Source organism: Condylostylus longicornis, unplaced genomic scaffold (assembly GCF_029603195.1).
Source record: "Condylostylus longicornis isolate FDR11 unplaced genomic scaffold, ASM2960319v2 ptg000027l, whole genome shotgun sequence".
NCBI lineage: Eukaryota > Metazoa > Arthropoda > Insecta > Diptera > Dolichopodidae > Condylostylus > Condylostylus longicornis.
Genome location: NW_026577996.1, coordinates 2,654,845 through 2,678,509, shown reverse-complemented (window position 1 = coordinate 2,678,509; position 23,665 = coordinate 2,654,845). Strand labels below are relative to the sequence as shown.

Below are 23,665 nucleotides of genomic sequence, written 5' to 3'. Positions count from 1 at the left end.
TACATTAAAATTTTAATAAAAATAATTTACTCAATATGGGTATAGTATAAATGTATAACATAAATATATATATATATATATACGAGTATGTATATATGCATGTATGTGTATAATTAAAATAAAAATAAAATAAATATCGATTCTAAATGTAATTTAATTATCATATATAAATAAAACAAATACATATAAAAACAATTACAAATACGTTTTTACATATATATATATATATATTAATAAATATATACATATATAAAAAAAAAAACAAATAATAAATAAATAAATATAAATAGTGTAAATATAAAATCAACAAAAATATAATAAAACAAAAAATATTTAGTGTATAAAAGGAGTTTATTGAAATTAATGCAGAAATTTTATACATATAATAGTTTTATTGATGAGGGCAGGGGGCAACCATTGGAGCCCCCAATTTTGTTCTGTTGAGGCATGTCGTAATGGCAAGAGAGGTGAGTTGTTTTTTTTTTGATTATTTGTAAATTTTACTTTTTTTCTTCATATTATATATCTGTGGCTCGAATAAACAGATTATACTTAGATTATAGAAACTGATATATGTTCATTTGAACAGTTTTAAAGTTATTTTAATATATTTATGAGTATATAGGCATATTTTTACTAATCGACAGATATAAAAATAATTAAATATTTCTGTTTAATGAGGGTAAAATTTAAACTTTCTCTCATTGCGATATATTTAACTTAATGTTTATTGTGTGTCCACAGATATTTAGTGAAATTCGATATTTTCGATTTAATAATGAATATTTTGTTTTGGAATTTTGAAATTTAATGTATAATGTCCCTGTCTTTATAAAATATATTATTTCAAGTATGATTTAAAGAAAACATGGGATCATAATAATATACAATCAAAAAAAGAGCAAATTGTAATAATTTATTTAAGTATATTGTAAGATGAATTATGAAAAAGCAAAAAAAAATATCCAACAATATATAAATGAGTAATGAACTGTTCTGGTTGAAATTTTTGTTATTTAAATAATTCAATATTATATTTAAATACAAGTAAAATAAAGAAGAACGACATTAGCATTAATAATACTAGTTAACGAGAAAAAATAGAGTTGACCTTGTGATACCCGTACGAATTTGTTATCCTATGTGCGAATAAATATGCCATAACTGACTATGGGACAGACTATGACTTTAAGTTGCCGTATTTTAAGTTGCCATATTAATTTATGCAAAATTTCAGTAGTGTTTTTCAAAATACTGTGTATGCCAAACCACTATTGAAGTTGTATAGCAGCTACCAGAAAGAGCGAAGAAATTTTAACGAATTTTATCAAGCATATCGGCCCTACTGTTATATTTACTTGTGTGAAATTTCAACACCACGCTTTTAACAGTTTCTGAGATACAGCCAAATAAATTTTGAAGTTGTATGGCAGCTACCCAAACCGATACTCCGATCATGTCCAATTTAAATAGGGTTCTGGCAACTTACTACAATAAATCATTCGTGAAAATTTAGTGAAGTTAGCTCAATTAGTTTTTGAGTTATCGCTGGGACGGGCGGACGGACTGACAAAGCTAAACCAACTCAGAATTCGACGCTGATCAAAAACATACACTTGAGTCTATATCTAAGATCGTTATTTCTTAGAGTTATAAACGGCAAGGCAAATTTAGTATACCCTTCGAACATACGTTCGTACGGATATAAAAAATCTAATCGATCGAGTTGAATGTCATGAATAATGACGAGTTGTACATTTTAGATTTTAGAAGGGTGGGAGAGGAGTATGGAGGTGTTTAATAGTTACAAAAACTGATAAATATATATATCTATTATATAGTTATAAATTATAAGAACAAAATTAACAAATTGGTAAGTAAACTAAAATGTTCAATTGTTCCGTATAATCCAAAAATAAAAGACAATACATTTTCTATACATTGAAATTTAAAATGAAATTTTGTTTTTCTTGTTTGTTATTATTATTTTACCAATTCGTTCACATTATCTTATATTTCAAACACATAAATACATATAGAAAAGCATTCTTATAAGCATTTACATACGAGTATGCATACATACGTATATATGAAGTACGATATAAAATTATTGTAACAACAGAAAAAACAATAAGAATGAGCTGTTCAATTTATTTCAAAGGATATTCGATACTTCTTTTGTACTAAATGGATAATAATAACAATTAGTATTTTTTAAATTAAGTAAAATACAATAAGAACAAAGATAATATATAATAAAATAATGAAAAATCATGGACATATATAGCAAAAAGGACATAAGGCTAAGATCAAGGATTTGCAATTAATTCCGTATATGTATATGTATATCATATACAATTCCTGATAGGTGCTTGAGTGTTATAAAAGGACAACAGGGAAAAAAAATTAAAACAAGAAAAAATCAAGAAATTGCAAAACAATAAGAATTGCTTTTTCATTTAATAACCATTTTCTTTTATTGTTCTTATGTGTGTCTATGTTAGCTTTAATAATATTATTTGTGCACAATATGTGTATGTGCATATTTTATGAAGAAATTGTAGGAAAAATAAATTAATAAATGGAATGAAAAATGGAAGGCAAATGATAAAAAATAAAGTTTGGTTAAATCAATGGTTTGTAAAGCAGCACTCTTCCCTTGAATAAGTGAAAATACTGCTCTTAAAAACAATCTATTACGTTTTTAATGTTATTGTATTTTCATTCCAAAATACACAAAAATATTTAAAATTATTGCATATTAATAGGTTGAAATGAAAAAAAAAAATTGAAAGAACCGTTTACATAATGGTCGAACCCAAGGATTAATTGCACGAGTTAAGATAAATAATTATAGTTTTCGATAGCACGCCATTTACCGTCAGTTAGTTTTTGGCATTTATAGAAATTTAAAAAACCTTAAAACCTTGCAGTTTCGCAAATATAAGACGCTGAAAATTGAAATATTACAAATTTCCAGTGATGGAAACTTGAGAGGTGATTGAATGTTAATACCAAAGACTGCTAAAATTTCAGATCAGATCCCAGTTATGGTCTAGACGAAAAACGATATCGGAAATCGAAAAAAAAAATTAATTTCAGATAAAAAGCCTGCTAAATAATAAAAAGCCCGTTAAAAAATTAATTTTAACGGGCTTTTTATTATTTTCATGCCGTGGTGGAAAAAGTCAGAAACTACTTTTCTGCGATTTCCTAATTTTAGGAACTTTGAGCTGTGGCTTTAACTTTTAGGGAAAAAAGGGGGAGGCGGGGAAATGGGTAAAAACGGACATCCATGGATTTTAAATCAAAAGAGTGACCACTATTCTTGCTTTTTATTAAATTAACTACTTTTAGTTATAAAAAATTGATTTGTTGAAAAATCATTTATTATTGTTTTGAATGTAGATTTCGAATAAAAAATTTTGGTTTCTTCTTATTAATTTTTCAACAGTTTTATAATGTATATAAAAAACTATAAAATAATAATATATTTTTCAAATATATTGATGCATAATCATAGACAAAGTTTGTTTATATACATAGACAGGCATACAAAAGTATTATCAAACAATATAGAGAAGAATCTTTCATTTTTACTTTAGAATTATCTTACATTATTTAACTGGAATACAAAAAATTAAAAATATATTTGTATGTATACATGTGCATATACATTTATTCAAACATATGAGTACTTAAAAAATAATTTTAAATTATAAAATATAAAATTTAACATTTTCGTTTTCTTTAATATTTTTATGGAGTATTCCACATACTCTCTCGCAATATAAAGATTTGTGTATATGTACGTATTTAAGTGAAAAATTAATTTTCCTGACTAAAATAATCTGCAAAAATCGAAAAAGATAAAAAACAAAAACAATTTGTAAAAGCAAAATTTTTTGTTTTGCAGGTTTTTTTTTGAAAAAAACCAAACACATAGGAAATTTTTAAATTTCACTTACAGCGCATAGAGGCTGTATAGATTTTATTGAGTCTGTATATGCAGAACATATACTCGTACATATTTTTATGTGCATACAACCATTTTTTCATGGAATAAGAAGATTTTGTTTGTATAAGTATTTATTAAAATGAAATACATTAAGAATAAAAATATTCATATTTTTTACATATGTATGTATGTTAAGCTTGATAAAGTATATATATATAATTGTATTAATACAGGTATGTAAATGTAAATTCACTATTATATATAGGTAAAAATGTATAGGATAAAAACATATGGGAACAAAATTTGTAAATTTATAAAAAGAAAAGTTGAATCTTTTTGTTCTCCTCAATGGTTAATCGTATTTCATGTATATGGTTAAGGTTTGTCCTTATGTATGTACAAATCGCATATATTTAGGTAAGAAATATGTACGTATTTGTATGTATGTATATCCGATTGTAATTGTTATGTATGAAATATGAGTACAATCCAAATTTTTTCATTTTAATAATTTGTGTTCAACAACAGAAAAAAAAAATCTTTTTCTTCTCATTTTCTTATTTTTTTGGATGTTGGAATTTGGAATTTTTTTTTAAATTTTTCTTTTTTTTGCTTATTGTTTTCCTTTTCCAAATATATACATATATATATATATATGTGTATATCACATACTTTCATACAAATTATACTATTTTAGACGCATCAGTGTTACTCTATGCTGCTGAAATATTCCTGAATAGATAGAAAAAAGTTAAAACCATAAAAAAAAACCTTAAAAAAATATACGAGTGGAATTTTTTTTTGTTTCTTTTCTGTATTACATACACATCAGACCGCACATAACATTTTATTCGCTATTTTTGAAAATAAGAAGGATTTTAAAGGAATTTTTCTAAAACAAGCAGAAATGAACAAAAAAACCAAAAAAAAAAAGAATTCTTTGTACAATGATGTTTATGATGATTATTATGATGATGATGATGTTGATCATATTGATGAAAAGTGATGATGGTAATGTTGAAAATATTAATGATGATGATGATGATTGTGATGATGATAATGGTGATGATTATTTATTTGTGATGATTAAAGTATTTGAAAATTTTGATTGTATGTATATGTCTGTATGTATGTATTAGTTTGTTCCAGATTTTACTTTACAAATTAGGTCAGTCAAGACCCTTGCAATTTAATACTTCTTTATATATATTCCAATATTTATATGAACAATAGATACATATATGGATATATGGATATGGCGAAAATATACGAAAATTATATATGGAGATGTTGTAAGTTTATACAATAAACATATACACATACAGTATATTTACATACATAAATGTATTATATTATGGATACGAATGTGTGTAATATGAAAAAGAAGATATATATGTACTATAGTTATATTACATAAAATCATTTAAAAAAAAATAATCAAAAAAATGAAAAAAAAAACATTTTTTTTTATTATTTTCCAAAAAAATTTGTGTATACTCCTCTAAATGTATGGTGTGTGTAGGTAGATTTTTATTTTTTAGTTTTTTTTTTAGTAAATAGACAGAAAAAAAGTAAAAGAAATCGTTCAACATTAAAATGAAAAAGAAATAAGTAAGTTGAATACAGGAAAGGTAGAGGGGAGTTGGTGGTTCTGCGAAAAGGGAGTATGAGTGGAAGAGAGAAAGAAAAAGAAATAGATAGAGAGAAAGAGAGAGAACACTAAGTGAAATAATGAAGGAATGCAGCAGTATAACAAGAATGCATTCTTCATATACGAGTATTTTTTTGTTTTTCTTTTTCTATGTCGCTTTTTTCCCTTTATATCGTTTCCTTCTTGTAATATTTGCGTTTTTTTTGCCTTCTGTTTCTATCTTAATTTTGTTCCTTGGTTGTTTTTGTTATTTTTTTTTTGAAAATATGATTTCTTTTTAAATGATTAATGACATTTAAAATTAACTATGACCCTCGTACAGTTAGTTTATTATATTATTGTATAACACTTACGTATACTTTAAATATTACTATACATTTGAGTGCAAGTATTTTTGAATAATGTACATACATATACATATATTAGCTATTTCCGTTTATATTAAAATATTTATAGTCTTTGAAAATGAATTGATTTTTAATTTTTTTAAATTATGCTTATATAACCATTAAAAATTTCAATTCAATAGAAATTTCCTTTATTTAATCTATAGATAATATAAATTTGATATGCTATATTATTTTCTCTGTGAGCAGTGACTCCAACTATATATGTTATATCGGATTTTTGATAGAATGTTAAGCCGTTGTAATTAAGTTTAATTGTAAGTTTCAGAATTTCGCCAGATCTTTTTATAGTCATATTATTTTATAGGATAATTGTGTCTTTAATTTTTTTATGTGTTTGTCCTATTTCAAATCTTTATTAATTATCACTTTAAAATATTTAACAATATCTACATTTTGAATTGGATAACCTTAATTGTCATATCAGCAGGCTTTTTCTCTTGATGTTTTGAATATTATGTAGTTAGTTTTTCTCTTGTTAATACACAATTTGAAATCGAACCAACAGAATAAAATTTTCAAATTATCGTTCAGTTTATCTCCTAATTTGGCTAATGACTTGGCTTTTGCAATCATATTGGAATAATCCGCGAATATACATATACGAGTATGTTATAGTTTGATATGAATTTGATTTTTATTTGTGTTCATAATATATTATAACAAGTACAGAAATGGATTATGAAAATGTCTTTCCTTTACTTAGAAAAGATACTTCTTTCAAATTTTAATATATCCAGAAAAATGTAAATTCGGCTCTTAATGGTTGTTAACTTTATGTCAACTGAATTCCTTGAAATCTTCGTCAGTGATTTTTGTTAATAATCAGAAGGTCTGGCATATCAAAAAAGTTGATTAATTATCCAAAGCTGCACAATAAACGCGATTGACGCGTTTACGCACAGACGCACACCTTACTACTTTACGCTTCCCTAGCATGAAGAAACGCAATTCCACCGAAAACTCGAAGAACGAAATTTGGTTACTTCACATAAATTTTCTTACTCAATGCAGTCTGTAAAAATGTATTTGTATATTCTGGGAAGATTAAGTAAGTAAGTTTATAGAATTTCGTGCATTACCCTGTTGTGTTACAGCCTGATGACGTTAAAACGTATTATGGAGCAAAATTTCTAAATTATAAGCTTTATTAATTTTATAATTTTAACAATCTCAATTTAAAGTAAATTATGGTAAACAAAATTGTGGTTTATTATGATTATTTTTAAAAAAAAATTATTTTAAAAAATTAAGAAAAATTATTTCTATAAAAATATTGAATTTTATAAGAATTATTTAATATAGGAAATAGATAAAATACTAATTTGGGAGCATTTTCACTGTTATCACTCTTATATACATATGCAAATGTGTATAACTTTAAGCTTATTTACTTTTTAGTTATACTATAGTATGCTATTATTTTAAAAGATTAAAAGCTTCAGTTATATAACATTTTCTTTTAATTTATTAAAAATTATTAAAATTTTTTTTAATCTTCCAGTTTATGTATTTATTTATTATATTCTTGCTCTTGTGTTAGTATTAAGTGAGAAATATAGTTTTTGGTGTGGGTGTTTGGCTTTAACAAATAAACAGAAGGAAAAAAAACCAAATTATTAATTGCCCTTAAGTTCGTTCAATTTTATCTTTCTTCTTCCATCGTGAGACGATAATTTTTCTTTTTCTCTCTTTCTATTTACTTTTACTTTATCCTTTTCTATTAAATGTAAAATGTTTTATTTTTTGTTTTGTTTTTTTTTTTTTGTTAACTCCTACACGAAAATTCGCCCACACATTTTTTTTGTTTTCTTTAATTTTTGTTTTTATTTTTTTCTCATTTACATTTACATTTGTGGATATGTATTTATATATTTCCTTAATATACTTCTATTCTCTATACCTTTTGCAGAAATTTCTATTCCACAGAGTGTACAATATAAAAAATTTTTATTTTGAATGGCAAATTAAAATATTTTTCAAAGAGATCTCTTTACATCCAATTTACAGACTTTTGATTTCCAAATTGTTACCTACTACATTTGTATGTAAACATGTCATTTTGTTTATAATATTATTTATAATGTATTTGTATTTGGAATAGAAAATATTAAACTGGAAAAAAGGAGAAAAAAAGCTTTATTTTTTTGGAAAAATTTTTTTGTAGTGTTTTGTTATAATTTAAAAATTATTGGGAAGTAAAGAAAAGTTAATTTCCCAATCTTTGCACATACATGCATACATTTATTATTAGTGGAAAATTTGTTATTATATTTATAATTGCATATAGCATAATACTATATGTAAAGTTTTGTATACGTAAGTATATGTGTGTATTGATCAATTTTTTTATAATAATAAGTGCCGTAGAAGACATTTTTTGTATTAATGCTTAAATTCAAGTATATTTTTTGGAATTGGAAATAAACTGAAATTTGAATACATAAATATTGTTACACATATTATGTATATGTATATATATATATATAAATATTGAACATAATCTATACTGACACGCACACATATTTAAAAAATATGTATGAAAAATATAAGAAATTAATAAAGTAAAAAGAAAAGAATAAAAGATGAATACAACGGAGATTAAATATTAATATTTAATTTTTGAAGCTTTGACCTACTCATTTAATCTAAGGAGTATGAGAACAGCGGAGAAAAAAAATTAACTGGAACATAAATAAAAGAAGAATGAAAGAGAGAGAGAAAAATAGAGAATGATAACGACATCTATCGTTAGATATTAAATAAAAGATAAAATGCTAAATGGATATTACAAAAATATTAGTTATATAAAAGATTTAAAAAGGAAATATTTATTTAATATATTATTAATTTTTTATATATGTATATACATATTTTTATATATTGCACAAGCAAACAAGCAAATTCTATAAAAACAAAAGAGATGTATAATACTAAAAATTATTATTTTATTAACTGCTTTTCCAATCTACAATATTTTTTATACATATTTATGTGTATTATACTTGTACATAGTAAAAATAAATTACCAAATGTTGCCAGGTCAGATAAAAAATTATCGCAGAATGAAATTTAAAAAAAAATTGAAAAATAAATGAAAAGCAGAAAAAAAAGGAAAAAAAATTGAATATTTGATCGAAATTCTTTTTTGTTCCCATTCGTAACATACACACACACAAAATATAAAATACCTGACCTTATCAATAACGGTTCTTTAATATTATTTTGCTTATTTTTTGTTTTTTTTTTTTGATTTTTATGTAAGTTGTAATCTGGTATACAAAAATATAAATATCTTTTTGGTATATACAATTAAATTTTTTGTTGAAAATGAGTTAAATATAAAATATAACAGATGATAGAAATTAAAATTTATGTACCTATGTATGTACGAACGAATACATGTGTTTAAATTTATCTACATATTATTATATTTTATTATAAATTATAATTTCTGATAATCTATAGAATGTGTACATACATACATAAATATTTAAAAATTTATGAGTATATTACTACTAGTTTTTTTTATAAATGTGTATGCATATGTATCGTATGTAAGCAAATATATTTTATGCTTTTAAAATGCATTATGCTATTTTGATTATTATGATAACAACGGTATTTTTTTTTGAATTTGAATTTTAAAAATTTTTTTTAAGAATCTTAAATTTACTAAGAATTTTTTTTTATTAATGCATTTTTTTGAACGTACCTACCATTTTTATGTACTTTCATGGCGAATGGATTTATTAATCAATTATTTTACAAAACTGCCAGCATTGTACGTTATTGGTAAAGTATTTTCTAATAAACTCTCAAGGAAAAATTCTTTATAATTTTGACAAATTCGTATACTCGGTGAGATTTTTGTTAAATTTGAATTTTGCTCAAATTTAAATAAAAATTTTTGTTCGAAATTTCATAACCAATAGTAGCCCAATGGGCATCTACCCACGACACTCTCGTTTAAGTCCCTTGACAAAGATCAGTAGATCATCCACGGGTACCCTCGAAAGTTTCTCCAATCCATCAAAACGATATCATTCCAAAGTGCGTCTTCTCTTCCGCGTCAGAGCGGGGACTCGTAGAAAACGTGTTTTAAGTCAACATCCCCCGCAAACATCAGATGAAGAAGTGCACAGTCTCTTTGCAATCTGTTCTAGAAAACATTTTCCCGTTATAGCTTCAAATTTCCAAACGCTTTAATGAGGTCTCCTTCCTCTTGTCATTGCAGTGTGTCCCTTCGGCCACAGAGCACTTTTAGTATAATTGCTTTTAATTTTCTTTTGCTCTACTGTTCTAAGGCGGAAGCACCAAATATTAAATGTGTGTATAAAAACGCAATATCTACAACTACATAACAAATATATACATGTTTGTATGTAAATACATATTTCTTTTTTTTTAATTTATAAAGAATAACAAACTATTTGTGAGAATGTAATGCTTAAAAAATATTTTAAAGCATATTTTCGGTCATTTAGAAAAGAAATCTTTTGATATTAAATTTTAATCTTCAATATTTGATCTTTTACATGAACAGAATTTAGCATGAAATAAATTGACAAAAAATTTAGAGAAATAAGTAGGTATATGCACATTTAAAAAGTAAAGAAAAACTCATACTACACCATTTCTCTTTTAAGAACGAAAACGTGAATATTATTATGTTTGTGTACATATTATACATATATACATTATGTATGCCCGTATGATAAATTGTAAAATACATACATATTTACAGAAATAATATAAACATAATTATCCATATAAAAATAAAATGGTTTTCCCCTATCCTGTAGGTTTTAAATTAATACACTCGAAAAACATAAAAAAAAAACAAAAACTTAAAAAGCTTTCCTTCTTATTTGAAAACTGGTTTCAATTTAAATGTGCAGCGAATGTATGAATGTATTTATATATATATGTAAATTTTCACATTTTACTTTTGTTTATTATTTTACATGTACATATTTCTAATAGAGAAAAGGTGCAAAAGAGAGTAAAAAATAAAAATTTCGTAGAAATATTAAAATTTTACGAGTTTACCTGATCAAAATAACTTTGGGTGATTTAGACTGCGTTTATTCGATACTAAATTTTTAGAAATTGTTTGGCTTTTATAGAAAAAAAAACATTATATCTAATTAATTTTCTAATATCTGATTTAGAGAAAAAAAAGGGTTATTTAATTATTTAATTTTTTTCAAATATCCACAAGTAATTAAAGAAGAATGAGATATTCTTGTATATTGATTGAAAATTCAATAAGTAAGTTTTTAGTGTGAATGTTCAATTAACTGTTATTGAAAATGACGTTTCAGCTTACGGGCTCAATTGAATCAAATTGATTTCTCTCAAGAGCGCACACTTACTGCTTAAAAGAAACTGTATATTTATTGTTATATTCCTTGCTATTCGGACTCATAATTTTAAACGAAAATTAACAATTTTGCAGTTTGAATTGCAACCTATTGTATATTTGGTCATAAGAGATAACACTTAAATTATTAAATAACACTGTTATTCACATGTTGAACATATTTAAGCTCGGAAAATTTTGACATGAACATTTGAAATTAGAAAAATTTTGAAATTTTTTTCTCGAAACATGAAAATTACCAAAAATACAAATAAAACATACATACATATGTACATATATTTGTATACCGTAGTATCACAATAAATTTGTTTTACATGCAAAAAAAGTAAAAATAGCAAAAAAATTTTCCCGAAACCAATTTTACTATTTCTCAATATTTATTTTCTCATTTTTGCATTCTACGTGCAGTTGAAGTCCTTAGAGAGCTAAAATTTTATTCTCAGTTTTTGTTTGGATATTTTTCTTTTTTAACTTCACGATTGAATATGTATATAAGAGAGGGAATGTGCAGATGATTTTTTTAAAGTGTTGTGCCAGGACTTTTATATAGAAGCAAAAATTGTTTTTACTGTTTGGTTTGTTTTTATTATTTCACATGAAATATGCAAATATAAAGCTTACCGTATAAGTAAAGTTTTTTTTTTGCATTTTATTGAATTTTATTTTTTATACGAATTTTCTTTTATATATATACAATTGCAATTTGTACATGACATATAAATGCACTTTTGTACATCTAATTATATATATACGTGCTTTATGTACATATGTGCAAATGCATACATAAATATTTAGTAGGCAAAAAAAATAATTTGAAAATTTTCTCTCAATCAGTTATTGTTGTTGTTGTTTAGTGTTGTTGTTTATTTCTATGTACATATTTGTATGATAATTCTGACAAAACGAGGGCAAACGATAGTAGTATATACAAAACGATTCATAAGCCCGATTTCGTGTATCGGTCAGGAGGGCACTGCACTTTGTGATTTTCATTAGGACTGAAAGGAGCATTTCCAAAAATAAAATTGAAAAAAAAATAAATTGAAAAGAATAGAAGAGAATAATAATTATTTATATAAAAGGATATACAATAAAAAAACAAATAATACAGTTATCTACTAACAAAAAAATTTAATTTTGGAATTACTATCTTTTTGAATAAAAAAAAAATAATAATTTTTTCCCTTAAATTTCACTGTGATATTATTTTAAATGAACAAAAGAAACAAGGAATATAAAATTTTTTGTTGTTTGTTATTTTTTAGTATAGTTGATAGAAAAAAAATAAAGATTAATTGTTAAAAATAAGTGAAATAAAATTTTTTTGTTCTCTCTTCTTCTCCGTTTCAATCTTTCTCTCTCTTTCTCTCACTCTTTCTCTCTCTCTTGTTTTTGGTTAATATATATGGAAAAAAATGTTACTTTCTTTTAAAGGAGGAAGAAATCAGGGAAATCTCTTTTCAACAATAAAATATTTTAATAAAATGCATATACATACAATTTTTTGTGCAATATAAATTCAAATAAAATTGATATGCAACTGTATATATCATCATTCTCGGATATTATCCTGGGATGCAGTTATGTTATACGTTTGCATTGAATCTAACAACAAGAAAAATAAATTATACTAATAAAAAGAAAATTTTGAAATTTTTGTATAGTAAAATTTGAAAAAAAATAAAATAAAATAAAATAAAAAAATGTGAATTTTAATTAATTAAACAAAAAATTTTTAATTTGAAATTTATTTTTAATAAGCATAGAGGTGATGTGAGAAAATTAAAAAAAATTGTAAAAATTAAAAATATTGCTCCAATAATATAATAATAATATAATAATAAAGAAAATATTAAATACAAAATATAAATTATTAATTTAGTCAAATTAAATTTTAAAATCTGAAAATGGCAGAGAAAATTTTAAAATACCCCAAAAACGGGAATTATAAAATTCACAATAATTTTTTTTTTAAATTGTCAGAAAACAATAAATGCATCTAAAAACAGATAATAAACAATAATATAATTAACGTTTAATTAAATATACTAATATAATAAAAAAAAAATTAAATAAATTTTACATAATTTTTTCTATAACTAAACTAAAAAATCATTAAAAAACAACAAAAAGCCAAGAAAAAAGGGTTAAGGTTTCTTCCTATTTTATCAGAGAAAGTATAATAAATTTATGTATTTATATATATATATTATTGGTTCACGAAGTAAATACAGAATGTATTGTATGTATATATAGATACATACATATATCTGCATACACATAAAACTTAAATTTAATATGAAATTAATATAGAAAAAAATTACAGCAGCTTATAAACGATTATTTTTTTTTACATAAATACCAAACTACCCATGATATTTTTTTCAGTGCCAACGCTTTCATTTTCAATTTATATAATGATTGAATAATAACTTATTTATTATACACACATAATATATATGTATATATATTTTAAATTTAATTCAATTAATATTAAAATTAAAATAAAAATTAAAAATTTAATAAAATTTTGATAAAATAAATTTTTCGTTTTTTTTTTCGAATCTTTTTTATAAATTGCATGATTAGTTCCAACTTTTGTACAATAATATTTTGGTATTCAAACGAATTAAAAAAAAACTAATCTATAAATACTTACTAAACATAAAAAAGACAAAAAACAAAAAACAAAGGACTGATTAAATAAAAAAAAAATTAATTTATAATTAATTTACTTTAAAAAATAATTTTTAAATTCATAAAAAACAGCAATTTTTATACTTAGGAATAAAAGCCAAAAAAAAATACTAATAAAATAAATGAATAAAAAATTTATTTTTTTAAAAATCACTGCAACACATTCTTCTATATTTTTGTATAAAAAAAATAAAAAAAAAATTTTTTTTTTAAAATAATAAAAAAAACTAAAAAAAAAAAAATTTATGAAATTATCAATTCGCTCTTTCGTTGTTATTTTTTTTCTCTGTGAAAAATGTTTATTGAAGAACAAAAACAACAATTTTTAAAAATATATATGTACACTTAAATTATACGCGATGTGTTTATATATAATTTTTTTGCAATATTAAAAATTAACAAAAAAAAAATCACTTTTATAAAATTTAATAAAAAAAAACCATACAAAGGTAAAAGAAAAAATTTTTATTTTATTTTTAAAATTTTATTTAATTTTTTTTTTCATAAAGTTTAAAGATATTTTAAGTGTTACCACATATTTTCAATATTTGACCGTAATAGCTTTAACACGCCATCAAAAATTAAATAAGAACGAAAACGTTATTCGACATATAAAACTTCGCATACTCTTAACTTGCAGGTGTTTTTGAAAGATTAAAATAATATTAAAATAATTTAAAAAACTACTAGTTAATATTTTCATATAGTTTCTATCTTATATTACTATCATTGAAATGTTTATTGAATTGTCCAAAAAATTTCAATCGCCACCAGCAATTTCAGTTTTCTTCACTTAAATTATTTTATTACTGTGAATTTTTATGGATATTTCTTTATTTTGATAATGGAAAAATTTTTATTTATAGTAAATTTTAATTGACTTTTTTTTACATATACTTATAAATATTTTTTTAGTATAAGAGAATATGATTTTTCATCAAATTTTAAAATTTAATCAAAATAAAAATTGGAGTCGCGCGCACAGATGTGCTGCTTTTTCCCCTTACAAAAAAAAAGTTTAAATTAATATTATATTTGAATAAAATATACAAGATTTTACGTACAAAGGTACAATATTTATGTAGTACATAATTATAACGTATTTATACGTACAAATAATATTTTTACAATATATTATAATAAATTACACAAGTATATTACAATTATTTACTTGGCACATTGTAAAATGTGTGCCAGAATTTTATATACACATAAATAATGTATCATAGTTTATAAATTTATATATTGAAAAATATCAATTAATTTTTATACATACATGTGATAATTATAATTCGTTTATACGTACATATATGTATATATATATATATATATATATATATATTATATATATATATATATATATATATATATTAGTTAAATTTAATTAGATAAAATAAAATAAAATTTTAAAATTTTGTACATGAAATAATTTTAATGGTGCAAGTATAATATTATTATATAAATTAATATACATATATGTACACGTCATAATTATTCTATATATACATACATATATATAGTAAATGTTTTATAATATTGTACACGTACGCACATATTCTGTTATATCCAAAAATGTAATAGGTATATAATTTTTGTTTTATGCTTTTTTTTCATTATTGCCTTAACAGTAACTTTTAGTCTTGGTTTAGTGTGTACGTGAAAAATTATTTTTTTTTCTTGTTTTTTTCTTTTATGGTCCCGTTAAAAGTTAAAATCCCGTTATATGTTTCAAAAATTAAAAAATTTTAAAAAAGAAGAAAATTTGAAATTTTTGACTATTTTTAAAACAATTGATTTACATATGTATATAAAAAAAAAAATGTAGAAATTCTTTTTTAATTTTATTTGTCAATTTATTTTAATTGATTAATCATAGAGAAGTGACATTTATGACAGTAAAAATGTAAAATATAGTAAAATATGAAGGAACTTCATTTTTTACAAGTTTTAACGAATGTAAACAAGTATATACAAACAAATCTTTCAAATTTAGTAAAGTGTGTGTATGTGAATATAAATGTGTGTAAATTTTATAGTATTTATTATAAATTTTACATTTTTCATTTACGGAAGATTGTTTTCTTGTTTTTTTGTGTTCTGATATTGTAACAACTATAGTACCTTCCTATGTATTGTAGGGTAATTAAATAGTTTTATTGGAAAAAGGGGCGAAAGTGCATATTATATTAAAATTGCATTGAACATACTTACACATATTATGTATATTCATATGTGAATAATGTGTATACGGATATATAGAGAAATAACGTTAAAAATTTTGTATTATATAAAATTATTCATAATTGCATGTGTTTGTACGCTATTGCAAATACGTATACTGTTTTACATACTATAAATGTTATATATATAATATATATATATATAATATATATATATATATATATAATATATATATATATATATATATAATATATATATATACATATATATTATTCATGTTCATGATGGGTATGAAGAATTAGTCCAAGGTCTTTCTTTGGTTTAATGATGTACGAAGTACGATTTACTTAAAATTTTATAAAAAATTTATTAAAAAAATTAAATTTAAAATTAAAATAAAATGAAAATTAATAAAACTTTTTCGTTATTCGAACTAAAATGTTCGACTTAAATTTATAAATTTCGGTTAACAAATAAAATGAAAATACTGTTATAACAATAAAATTGTGTACGTTTTTTGTTGCTTTTTTTTTAATTATAACATTCAAAATAAGAAAAAATAAGATCAAATCGTGCTTTTGATGTTTAAAAAAAAACATTTTTATAGTATTTTTTTTTCTTTTGTTTAAGATTTTTTAATTTCTTGTATTTTTTTTTTCAATAAAATATTTCTTTTCTTTTTATAAAAATTGTAGGTAATTATTTTTTTTTTATTTTTTTGTATACTCTTCTGGTGTTATTAGTGTTGTGTAGTTTTCAGCGATGTTGTTGTTGCTGTTGTTGATAATTCTTTTACTATATACGATATACCCAGGCCAGTTGAATAGGCCAATTTTCATTCGTATATATTTTTAGGTCATTATATATGAGTATGATGATAGCCTTGCCCTAGTTTTTAATACTATTTTTTTTTTGTTTTTTCTTTTATTTTATTGTATGCATATAAAAATGCATCTACAGATTTGAATCTGAATATGTGTGTGTATGTTTTAATATTTTATTATTTATTTGAATTCATAAAATTTTTATTTTATTTTTATTTTTCTCTACCGTCTTTACAAAAATCAGTTTAAAAATGTATTCTTTCTTATTGAGTTTGTTGTTATAAATATTTATTATAAATGTCAAATCTATGCACTAATAAACTAATTTTTTGAAAAAAATTAAAGTTTGAATAAAAAAATAAAAAACAAATATTCTAAATTTAATTTTGAATTTAAAAAAAAAGTCATTTTACTCAATATCAAATATATTACATTTTATTTATATATAAATATAATATAGGAATAAATTCGAATTGTATAAGATTATGAAAATTTGTTAATAAAAATTAAATTAATTAATATTAATTAATAATATTATTACAACTAATAAAATATAATAATTTATTACAATACTTGAAATATGTTATCAATTTAATTATTCACTATTTATATTAGCAATATAATTAACTATTATAATTTTTAAAACGTTATATAATTTTCAATAATTCATTTTGAATTTAATTGAATATTATTTGTGCTTAATATTATTTTTAATTGCAGATCTCAAAGACTGAATTGGTTTGTGAAAAAATAAAAAGAAAATTAAAAATTTGTTTAAATGTGAATTAATAATAATTAAAAATAATATAGATTTAAAAACAAAGAAACATTAAAAACTTAAAGAAATGTATATGAAAAAGAAATAAAAAAAAAATGAATAAGTAAAAAATTTATATAATGACCTTTATAAATTAAATATATTAATTAAATAAATAAGTAAACAATAATAGTTAAAGTTAATATATAAGTTAAAAAATATAATTATTGGTATAAAATATAAGTGTTCGTGTTAATAAAAACATAATTTTCTCTGATTTAAAAACAAAACCCAATAATATATACGTACTTATTAAAAACATTATAGTTAGTATTAAATATAGAATAAAATAATAATTTTTATGGAAATATAAATCATATATGGGTTTCAAACAATTTATGTTTTCTACTTTCCAAATTTTTTTTTTACCAATTTAATAAAATAAATAAAATAGCAATGAAACAAAAATAACTGGAAAAAAAAAATTAACAAAAAATATAACAGGAAATTTTACGCATATATTGTATTAAGAAATTTTTTAATAATTCCTTTCTAAATATTATCTAGTTATTTATATAACAAAAAATATAAAAAATGATAATCGGAACACTGCCATATTATCATTATTATTATTAAATATACAGCTATTTTGTACATAAAAAAATTTATATAGAAATCTATGAAACTACATAAATATATAAATAGCAATAAAAATTATACCTATACACAATAATATTTATATATAATAATTACAAATAGAAATATAAAAATGAATATTAATTAATAATTAATTGAGAAGAAAACTGTATAATATAAGAATTTTGAAGCACTTATTAGAGAGAAGAAGAAAAGCAAACATAGTATTCTTTCACAAAAAAAAAGGAAAAAATTAATAAACTTAACAAAAATAAAAGTTCATTTTATTGTGATATTCTTTAACTAAAAACATATATGCATACATATATATATATATATAAATATAAAATTATTTCTAAAATTTAAATTTGTATGACATTTATATAATATTTAATAAAAAGAGCATTAGCACTGCAACCAACAAACAATTAACAAACAAACAAAACAAATAAATATAACTATATAAAAATCTTCTTTTTTAATTTCATTATGACTTCATTTTACAATTAATTATATTTTTAATACAAAATAAATTAAATAAGAAATTCATATAGAATAAAATTATAATATAAAAAAAATGTTCAACAATATATTTAATTTTTTAGAGCTCATCTTAAATTAATATTATAGAAATGTAGAAATTAACCTATAACGTATATATAGAAGGTGAAGAAAGGCTTACTTGCGTCAATATTATAATTTAACATAAATCTATATATATGTATACAGTTCTGGAACTGGAAATAAAGAATTATTAATATTAAATTAAAATATAGTTTGTTAGCTATTAAAATATATAGGGGTGGAAAATAAATAACAATAAGTATAATAATATAGAATAATAGAAAATACAAAAGAAAAAAATAAAACAGTTATTCAAACATTTAATTAATTTTTTATTTTGTATTTAAACTTTGAAATTGATAATAATAATAATAATAAAGAAAACTATATATAACATGATAAAATATTGTAGAAAACAAAAAAAAAATAAAACGTTGTTGTTATTGCCGTTAAAATAAATGTTGCCTTACAAAAATGTTTCTTTAACTCTATAAAAATAATAAATATAGTTTTTTAAATAAAATACGTAATTCACATTTATATAAAAAAGAAAAATAAATAAAGAAAAAAAAACAAAAGCTCAACTATAGTATATAATTAAATTAATTTAGAAAAGGAAAAAAAAAAAACAAATTTTGCAATATAAAAATAGTTTTTTTTTTCGAAATTGTTCATTTGCAACAATTTTTCATTACTATTATAATATAAGTATATGAAATATTAAATTATATATGGTAGAAATATTCATTAATCATCCTAAAATTACAAATTAAAAAGCGAAGAACAAAGAAATAAAATTCAATATAATTTTAAATTCAACTATCAAACAATAACAACAAAGTATAAATTACCTAAAATCACTGCCAATTAAAACACCTAATATTAGATTATATTAATAAAACGATTATATTAAAACTAAAAAGCTTATAAAATATAAGTTAACAAAATGTAATTAATACAAAATAAAGAATAAAAACAATTATAAATGTAAATTAACTACACGGTTAAAAAACTAGAAGCTAAACGAAAAAAAAAAAACAAATTTTACAAGATGAAAATTAATCAATTATAAGGCGAAAATTATGAGAACTAAAAATATTAATTATTTTTTAATTAATTATATTTAAAACAAAACAATTAATTCCTACACGTATTTACTTATATACAAATATTACACGTTTTTAAACAAAACGAATAACTTTATAATATTGAATATTGATTTGAAAGAGAAAAAAAAATAGCTACAGTGGCACTAAAAAAGGACGCAAGTATGTGGTCTGCTGCTCTCTGTACACTAGGCGTTACAAAACCAATTTGTAACTGCTTAAGTTTTCGTCAAGGAGCAGCAGGATCAGCTACCACACAACAACCAGCTGGGGTAATTGAAAATTTGTATTTGTTTTGATTTTATTTTGTTCGTATACACAAAGTGCCTTCCTCATAAATTTTTTTATAAATTGTTTTTTTTTTTATATTGGGAACCATTTTAATGTTTTAGATATGTGCTTGCATAATAATGCATGTGTTATATAAAAGAATTTATGACAATTCTAAATCTTCAATTAAAAAAAATCTATTTTAAAGCGAAAATTTAAAGCGATTTTGAAGCGAAAACAAAAAATATTATAATGAATACATTCTGCCTAATTTGTTAATAACGGTATAATAATAGTAATGCAATAATACTAACACTATTATTAAAAATAATAACACAAATACTATTAATTTAACATTGCCCAACAAACTTGACATTTGTAGCTACGCGCTAAAAAAATGCGCGATACCCGATAATCTATATTAAATTCATTTAATGTCTGTATAGCTAGAGAGGAAATTTGACAGTGTTCGCATGAAAGACAATATAAGCTTTTTTTTTCTTTTTTTGAAAAACAATAGCTGAAATCCTCTTATTCCCTTTCTTCGCAACAATAGTGGTTAAACTTATTCATAAATTTTACTAATTTATCTACTACAGGTATATGTGGATTGAAACTGGATTGAAACATAAGTGGTGTATGAACGTCAGTCCTATTAACCAAACTGCGTGTAGTTAAACTTTTTTTAACGCACTGGTGTAAACGCATCTAACTATCTTAGAAAATCTGAACTAAAGATGTCGCTGTTAGGTGTTATTAGTTTTTGCCTTGAACAATTGAACATTTAAGATTTTTCCTATAAATTTGTAGTATATTATATTTGAAAAAATTTAAAACAATGCTGTAACGATCTGAGAAACAGCGAATAATTTATTGAAAAAAAATAAAAAAACTTGAAGATAGTTCAATACATACATATACGTAAGAACGTACGTTCTTACTTACAGGCATAAAAATATACATAATATATGTATATATATATGTATGTATAAGTACACATGTAAATGTAAGTATGCAGTAAGAATTTGGAGGGCTAATCAATAAACTTTCAAAATTTCCAAAACAAATTAAAATTTTTTATTGAATTACTTTATATTTATTTCTTTTATCATACTTTATTATGTTGTTAATAGAAACTTAAAGATGTTCTTTTTTAATTCTTTTTATAGGAGTCTCGCGGCAAGAGACCCCTAAAAATTTGGGATAGTTGGCGAAATGTCCGTAAAGGCGTAGTTGTTGGAAGCTTTGAGGAATTAATAGTACGAGGTAAGTTTCTAAGCCATCAATAAAAAATATTCTATGTAATGTAATCAATTTTGAATTCGTTTTAGGTAAAGATAAACTTGGGGTTCCTGCCTCAGAACCAGTACGTGTCGTTCTCGAGTGCGATGGAACCCAAATAGAAGATGGAGAATATTTTAGAACACTTGCAAATAATACCGTTTTATTATTGCTAAGGCAAGGTGAACGGTGGTATCCTACAGGAGTTGATGTAATAAAAGCTGGTAAAATAATTTTTGTTTTATAAATTCTTTTAAAATAAGAAAAATTATAAATATATGCAATAATTTTAGCGATATCAGCTATACCTAAAATCGTCTGTGAGACGATTCATGCTTTAGAACTTCACGATGAAACGCCATCTTGGAAAATTATGGATAATAAGGGACGAGTTACGGTGGTTCTTCATTGGGACCAACGTCAAGGTGGTGGAAGTAGCGGCGGAGGCCAAAGTAGCAGCAATATGGGGGGTATGGGTAGTGGTGGCATTGGTGTACCAAGTAATGGGCCTTTGTCATCGGATAAATATTCACCATCGAAAAAAGGATTATCTGCACAAAATTCACTGGACAAATCATCCACATCATCAGCATCAATATTGCATCATCAACAACGTTATCCTAGTCCACAAATAACCGTTATTAGCGATGAAGGACCAACAAGCATATATCACCCGAGTAGTAGCCGTCGCCTATCGAAAGGTAATGGTTCCTTTGATAGTGCTGTTAATGCTGTACATGTGCATACACCGGAATGTGCACATCATGTTCATACACCAAGTCGAGCTGGTTCACCTAGTACAACTGAGTGTGATTTTCATTGTTGTGCCCTACACGAAGAGGGACGTAAAATAGCTGTACATAAATCAGTTGCTACGTCACCTATACAAGATGGTACAACTAGTCCTCAACCGCAATCAATTACAATATCTAGTAGCGGTTTAAGTGGTTTAGGTGTAAGCGGTTTAACAGGTGCAATGGGTGGACTGGGTATCAGTGATACAAGCGGTAGTGGTAGTATGTCACGTCGTTCATCTGGTGCTAAAGGACAACATGTTCGATTTTTAGATATTGCTCCTGAACGTGATAGTTCAGAAAGTGAAACAGAAAACACCGTTATGGAAGATGACAAAACAACAACTGAAAAATTCCTATTATTAATTGATCAATTATCAGTTGATCAAAAACGTCATTTAAGTATCAAAGATATTGGAATTATATTAGAAAGATTAAATTCAAAAATATTAGATGTTGAACGTTTAGATCGTGAATCAGAATCAGATGATTGCTATAATTGGACGATAAAAGCAACAATACGTGGTGATGCATTACGTGAATTAGGTGTTATATATAACGGTAATTATTATGCTATATCTGAGCATCCTGGTTATAAAGAAGAAATCGAAGAAAATGGTGATGAGCCTGAAGAGGAAGAAGAAGAAGAAGATAGGATCTAATCAATTAAATAAAAAATAAAATAAATAAATAAAAATTATAAAATAGATATAAAATTAAATAAAAAAACAGAAAAACCAAACAGACAGAAGTTATATATTTATATAATATATGTTTATACATACAGATTCAAGTAATTATGTATATTTATATGTATATACCTAAGTGTGTAGCCAAGTACACATTCTTCTATATAGATATACACATACATATTATCATATATGTATAAATTATATACATACACACATTAAAAATAATTTGTATAAGTAAAAACAAAGGTTAATAATTAAATAAAAAGAAAATTCATCAAGTAATAAACAAATTATTAAAAGAAAAGAACATAAATAAAATTGTATTAATTATATAAAAAATATTAAAAAGAAATAAGAAAAAAATATTTTTTAAATATTTGATAATTCTATTTTTTGTTATGATATGTAATATTGTTTTTTGTTAGGAAAAAAAATTAAGGAAACAAAATCTTTTGTTTTTT

At 22.8% G+C, this 23,665-nt stretch overlaps 2 protein-coding genes across 3 annotated transcripts in view; both read left to right on the top strand.

Moving 5' to 3' along the window:
• LOC129607443 (post-GPI attachment to proteins factor 3) overlaps positions 1 to 23,665 on the top strand; it is a 74,526-nt gene that overhangs the window by 34,969 nt on the left and 15,892 nt on the right. The gene's annotated exons all lie outside the window — the stretch shown is intronic.
• LOC129607440 (uncharacterized) lies at positions 157 to 23,479 on the top strand. Of its 2 annotated transcripts, none has more exons than XM_055518465.1 (4): positions 157 to 467; positions 21,607 to 21,703; positions 21,769 to 21,942; positions 22,012 to 23,476. In XM_055518465.1, exons 1-4 carry the CDS (start codon positions 456 to 458, stop codon positions 23,172 to 23,174), a joined length of 1,446 nt encoding a protein of 481 aa, XP_055374440.1. In that variant the 5' UTR covers positions 157 to 455; the 3' UTR covers positions 23,175 to 23,476. The 2 variants fall into 2 exon arrangements, with proteins under 2 accessions (XP_055374440.1, XP_055374441.1); XM_055518466.1 differs by lacking the exon at positions 157 to 467 and adding an exon at positions 20,143 to 20,439 and having other exon boundaries at positions 22,012 to 23,479.

Coding starts and splice junctions, on each gene's coding strand:
- LOC129607440 (XM_055518466.1), top strand. CDS start 20,332: ATGTGGTCTGCTGCTCTCTGTACACTAGGCGTTACAAAACCAATTTGT. Junction 20,440..21,606: donor CCACACAACAACCAGCTGGG/GTAATTGAAAAT, acceptor TTCTTTTTATAG/GAGTCTCGCGGCAAGAGACC. Junction 21,704..21,768: donor TGAGGAATTAATAGTACGAG/GTAAGTTTCTAA, acceptor AATTCGTTTTAG/GTAAAGATAAACTTGGGGTT.